Here is a 4,894-nt window from a genome sequence, read left to right on the forward strand (position 1 = left end):
CGTGGGAAGCGTGTCCTGCTGGGGAACGAGAGAGTCCCGGGGGGAATTTAAGGGTGAGGGAGGGATAAAAATTTAAATTCAATTTAAATTTAGGCGGGAGGGATAAAGCGCGTTCTGGAGGCGCTGGGGGGGCTCTGGCGGTGCTGCTCCGTCCTGGAGCCCTGCGTGCAGCAGGGCCGCACTCGGGGCAGCAGCCCGGGGCACTCGGGGGCTCTCGGCTCTAACTCGAGCCCGTGTGACCCCCACGTTCGTCCCTCAGTCCCCCAAGAAGGTGGGCGATGACATCGCCAAGGCCACGGGCGACTGGAAGGGGCTGCGGATCACGGTGAAGCTGACGATCCAGAACAGGCAAGCGCAGGTACCGCACGCCGCAGGGACCGGCCCGTGCTGCAGGCGTGGAGCCCACCCGGGCTCCGCCTGCTCCAGGCACCGGCCCGGATCCCGGCAGGGTCCACTCAGCCCTTCATCCTTCCGAGGTGGATAAAATGAGTGCCACACAGGGGTGTGTGGGGGTCTTCTGGTAAGACCTTATTACGTGGGTGGGGGGATGCATGTGGAGCCTGGGACCTGCCAGGCTGGAGGATCCCAAGGAAAGATCCTCATCTGCCAAGATGCAACTTTCATCCTGTTGCAGATAAATTGTTCTTTCTACAGAACTTGGAACCAGCAAAAAAATCTTTCTTAAAGCAGCATAGAAATAAATAATTTAAAATCTTGCCTACTCCTGTAGCCACCTGCCACCGTACCTGTCCTGATGTCTGTGGCTGGTACATTCCAGTGGTGAGCTGAGAGGAAGCCCCAGGCAGGAAGCAGTCCTCTCTTGATGGTGGGGAGGCCTGTGCCGAAAACCTGGGAACAGATTCCTGCAGCACAAGAAACCTGGAGCATGAGGGAGCTGATCAACTCCACACTGCTCTGAGAATTACCTTTGCTGAAATAATTGATAGGTTAATTGAGTATCTTCATTAGTAATGAAGAATGGGGGGGGAAATTAATTTCTTTGTATTTAGATAGAGGTTGTTCCCTCTGCCTCTGCTCTGATTATCAAAGCTCTGAAGGAACCACCCCGTGACAGGAAGAAGCAGAAGAACAGTAAGTGTTCCCCTGGATTTGGTTCTCAATATTTTGGGGCTAAAAGTGGGGAAATACCAGTACTTTTCTCTGGGATTATTCAGCACAAACTGGTAAATGGGACACGAGGGTGTTCTGAGCTATCCCTGCAGTGCCAGGATACCAAGAGATGTATATCTGCAGAGCTCTGTGTTTGAGGAGATTATGGAGTCAGGCTGGTTTAGGTTGGGAGGAACTTTAAAGCCCATCCAGTGCCACCCCTGCCATGGCAGGGACAGCTCCCACTGTCCCAGGCTGCTCCCAGCCCTGTCCAGCCTGGCCTTGGGCACTGCCAGGGATCCAGGGGCAGCCACAGCTGCTCTGGGCACAGCTGGGGTAGAACAGGCCCCTGCTCTGTAGCACTCTGTTAGCACAGGGCCTGGCACAGCCAGGGGAGCTGGCACAAATGCCAGCCTGGAAAGAGGAGCTGGGGATAATCTGGGAGCAGCAGCCCTGCTGGAGCTGCAAACCTGCAGCTCTCCTGTGGTCTGAGTGCTGGGAATGGCCCTCCCAGAGGGAGCAGGGGGCTGGCAGTGCCCGGGTGCCCTCACTGCTGCTGTTCCCTCCCAGTTAAACACAGCGGCAGCGTCACCTTCGACGAGATCGTCAACATCGCGCGGCAGATGCGGCACCGCTCCCTGGCCCGGGAGCTCTCGGGTGAGTCTGGGGCACAGGGAATGCCCCATGGCCTGGGGCATGTAGGGAATGCTCCATTTCCTGGCACAGAGGGCTCCCAGCTGAGCTGTGCTGGCTGGGAACAGGCAGCCCCAACACGTGGGGAGGGGCACAGGGAGTTTGCAGTGTGTTCCTGGGGGAGTCCAGGGTGTGAGATCTGGGTAAGGGAATTTATGATCCCTGGTGAGCCCCGAGGCTCCAGCCTGCAAATCTCTGAGGGAAGAGGGACAGCTGAGAGCTGTGAGGAGCTCTCTGTTATAATCCAGGTTTGGGTTGGAAGGGACCTTAAAGCTCATTGAGTTCCACCCCTTGCCATGGGCAGGGACACCTTTCCCTAGCCCGGGCTGCTCCAGGTAAGCTCCTCAGATGCAAAGCACTGACAGGCTGTGTCTGCTGCTGCAGGGACCATCAAGGAGATCCTTGGCACTGCCCAGTCCGTGGGCTGCAGCATTGATGGGAGACACCCCCATGACATCATCGATGACATCAACAGTGGTGCCATCGAATGCCCAGCTGTGAGTACCCAGCTCTGACTGAAATTGATGTACAGCATCTAATTACTGTGAAACTCCACTAATGAGCTGTGTTTGCTTCTTCCAACAGAGCTAAGACTGCAGAAAAGGAAGTTGCCACATGAAGGCTCCTTCAGTTTTTTGTAGCACTTTAAATACTAAAATAAAGACCCAGTTGTCTGCAAACATTTGCTGGTTTGGTTTGTCCCTGTCCCGTGCTGGCAATTTTCCTTTGGGGAATCTCCTCCTGTCCTCTGGAAATACAGCACCTTTGGTGGGATGTGTTCTGGATGGATTGGGGCAGGGATGGAGGTGTGGCTGTTAAAAAATGGGGTGAGGAATGAGAGCAGAAGGCTTAGCCTTACTTAATCAAAACAAGATCCATTTGTGTCCTTTGCTGCCTGATGAAATTTGGGTCACTGCCCTGGTGACTTAAGGGCCACAGAGCCTGAAGGGGGCTGTAGTGACAGAAGGAAAAGCATCAAAAAAACCCATTTTTATCAGATACACGAGCCCTGGCAGACACCAATTGTCCAGGACATGCCACTGTGTCCCTGTCTGGAGGGGAGCTGCACCCTCCTCACTCCTAAAGCAAAACTGGGCAAAGCCTGACCTGGGTATTCTCTGCCATGGGAAAATCCCCGGAGCTCGGGGATCTCTCTGTCCCTGCCTGGTGTGGCTGTGCCTTGGGCAGCTCTGCCCGGGCTCCAGGCCTGTGCTGGCCCCTCTCTCCCTGTCCCCAGTTAGACGTGCAGGTGATGGAGTCAAAACCCGCAGAGTTTGTGGCTCTGCACTTTCATCCGTTTTCCACCAGCTGATTGTAGGGCCTTGCTCTGAGGCAGCCAGGAAGAAAACAGAAATACAGCTGAAATTCCAGGGACTTGCCATGCTGAGGGAATGGCTGGAGCTCAGGGCAAGGTTCTTCCCCCAGAGGGTGCTGGCACTGCCCAGGCTGCCCAGGGAATGGGCACGGCCCCGAGGCTGCCAGAGCTCCAGGAGCCTTTGGACAGCGCTGCCAGGGATGGACAGGGTGGGGTTGTGGGGGGGCTGGGCAGGGACAGGGGCTGGGCTGGGGGATCCTGTGGGTCTCTCCCAGCTGAGGACATTCTGTGGTTCTGTCTGGTTCCTTGGAACTGACCACGTTACCATGTTTCAGGCAGGGAATAATTTGGATGCTCTTGGAATAGGTCAGGTGTGGCTCCTGGTGCTCTTAACCTGCCCCATCTCTCCCAGGGTTTGTGTGGCACAAATTCTGATAAGGAACAGGGGTAGAAAACCTTTGTGTGGAGTGGCCACAGGCTGGGGGGGCTGCAGAGGTTGGGGGCATCCCCATCCTCACCCCAGCCAGCCTGGCTGCAATGCCAGGGGAGGGTTGGGTCCCTTCCAGCTGAGGCTTTGCAGGGGTTCCACAAAAAGCCTCACAAACACCTGGGGTGCCTGAGGCAGGGCAGCCTGGCAGAGGCTGCAGCCCCTTCAGCAGCAGCTCTGCCTTTAACTCTGTTAAAATCTTTGTGCCCCTGGTGTTGGACACCCACTCTGGAGTGAGCCCTGAGAGTCCCAGGATGTGTTCAGCCTCCTGCTATTGGGGCTGGCCTGTGTGGGTTTCCTTCCACTGGCAGTGCTGGAAACAACTGGAAAAATGATTCCTTTTCCTTACAGGGAGTTCTCCTGGGACAGGACCTGTAACCTTTCCTTTCCTGTGCTGCCCGAGGGCACGTGCTGTGATAGGAGCAAAGCAGAGCTTGGAAGGAGGGTTTGCCCTGCCAATAATTAACTTTTTCCAAATCATTCATCTTCAAAAGGAGGCAGAGGGTTCCAAAGATAATAACCTACATTAACATCACATTTAAACCCATATTCTTAATTTAATTTAGTATCTTTATTGATGACATAGATGAAGGGATCAAGTGCAACCTCAGCAGGCTGGCAGGTGACACCAAGCTGAGGGTGAAGTGACAAATCCGAGGGATGTGATGCCATACAGAGGGACTTGGGAAAACTTGACAACATCATGGGAACCTCGTGAGGTTTAACCAGGCTGAGCGCTGGAGTTGCACCTGGGTCTGGGCAACTCTGGGATCAATCCAGGCTGGGGAGAAGCAGATGGAGCAACCGTGGGAGAAGCATTCCACAAATCTTTAGGGTTTTTTTTAGGGAATGAAGATGTAGAGGACACCCTGAGCTGAAATCTGAACCAAAAAATTGCTGTGATACCCTCAGAGGTCTGGAAGTAACCCCCAGTGCTGGAATGGCTGGAAGTTCTGGCAGTAACTGCGCTGGTGGGGAGGCTCTTGGGGTGACCCCACAACAGCTCTGGGTGGCTCTGTGCTGGCCCAGCTGGGCTTGGCCGCTATCCCCAGGCAGGGCACGGCCCCTTGGGGCCGCCCAGCGAAGCGCAGCGCGGCTCGCCGGGCTGCACCGGGAGGTTGGGAATGCCGGCCTGTCCTGGGCCGGGCTGTCCTGGGCAGGGCCGGGAGCTGCACCCTGGCATCCCGGTGGGTGTCCCCAGCTCCGGACCCTCTGATCCCTGCCCGATCCCCCGCACGGCTCGCCCCGCAGGTCCCATCGGGGCAGCGCAGGGTGTCCGGGCGGGCAGA

The 4,894-nt window shown here is 56.1% G+C and overlaps 1 protein-coding gene and 1 non-coding gene across 2 annotated transcripts in view; both read left to right on the forward strand.

Moving 5' to 3' along the window:
* The window catches only part of RPL12 (ribosomal protein L12), a 3,621-nt gene extending 1,136 nt beyond the window's left edge, over positions 1–2,485 (forward strand). The window contains exons 2-6 of the mRNA XM_031059229.1: positions 121–358; positions 1,011–1,092; positions 1,681–1,767; positions 2,188–2,300; positions 2,389–2,485. Coding sequence (XP_030915089.1) covers positions 121–358; positions 1,011–1,092; positions 1,681–1,767; positions 2,188–2,300; positions 2,389–2,394 — 526 coding nt within the window. The 3' untranslated portion in view covers positions 2,395–2,485. The remainder of the gene's footprint in view (positions 1–120; positions 359–1,010; positions 1,093–1,680; positions 1,768–2,187; positions 2,301–2,388) is intronic.
* Positions 734–861, forward strand: LOC115948204. The gene has a single exon (XR_004082052.1). It is a non-coding gene; the product is annotated as a small nucleolar RNA SNORA65 (small nucleolar RNA).
* Positions 2,486–4,894: the final 2,409 nt, after the last annotated feature.

The sequence above is a fragment of the Geospiza fortis genome, unplaced genomic scaffold (genome assembly GCF_000277835.1).
Source record: "Geospiza fortis unplaced genomic scaffold, GeoFor_1.0 scaffold85, whole genome shotgun sequence".
NCBI classification, from domain to species: domain Eukaryota; kingdom Metazoa; phylum Chordata; class Aves; order Passeriformes; family Thraupidae; genus Geospiza; species Geospiza fortis.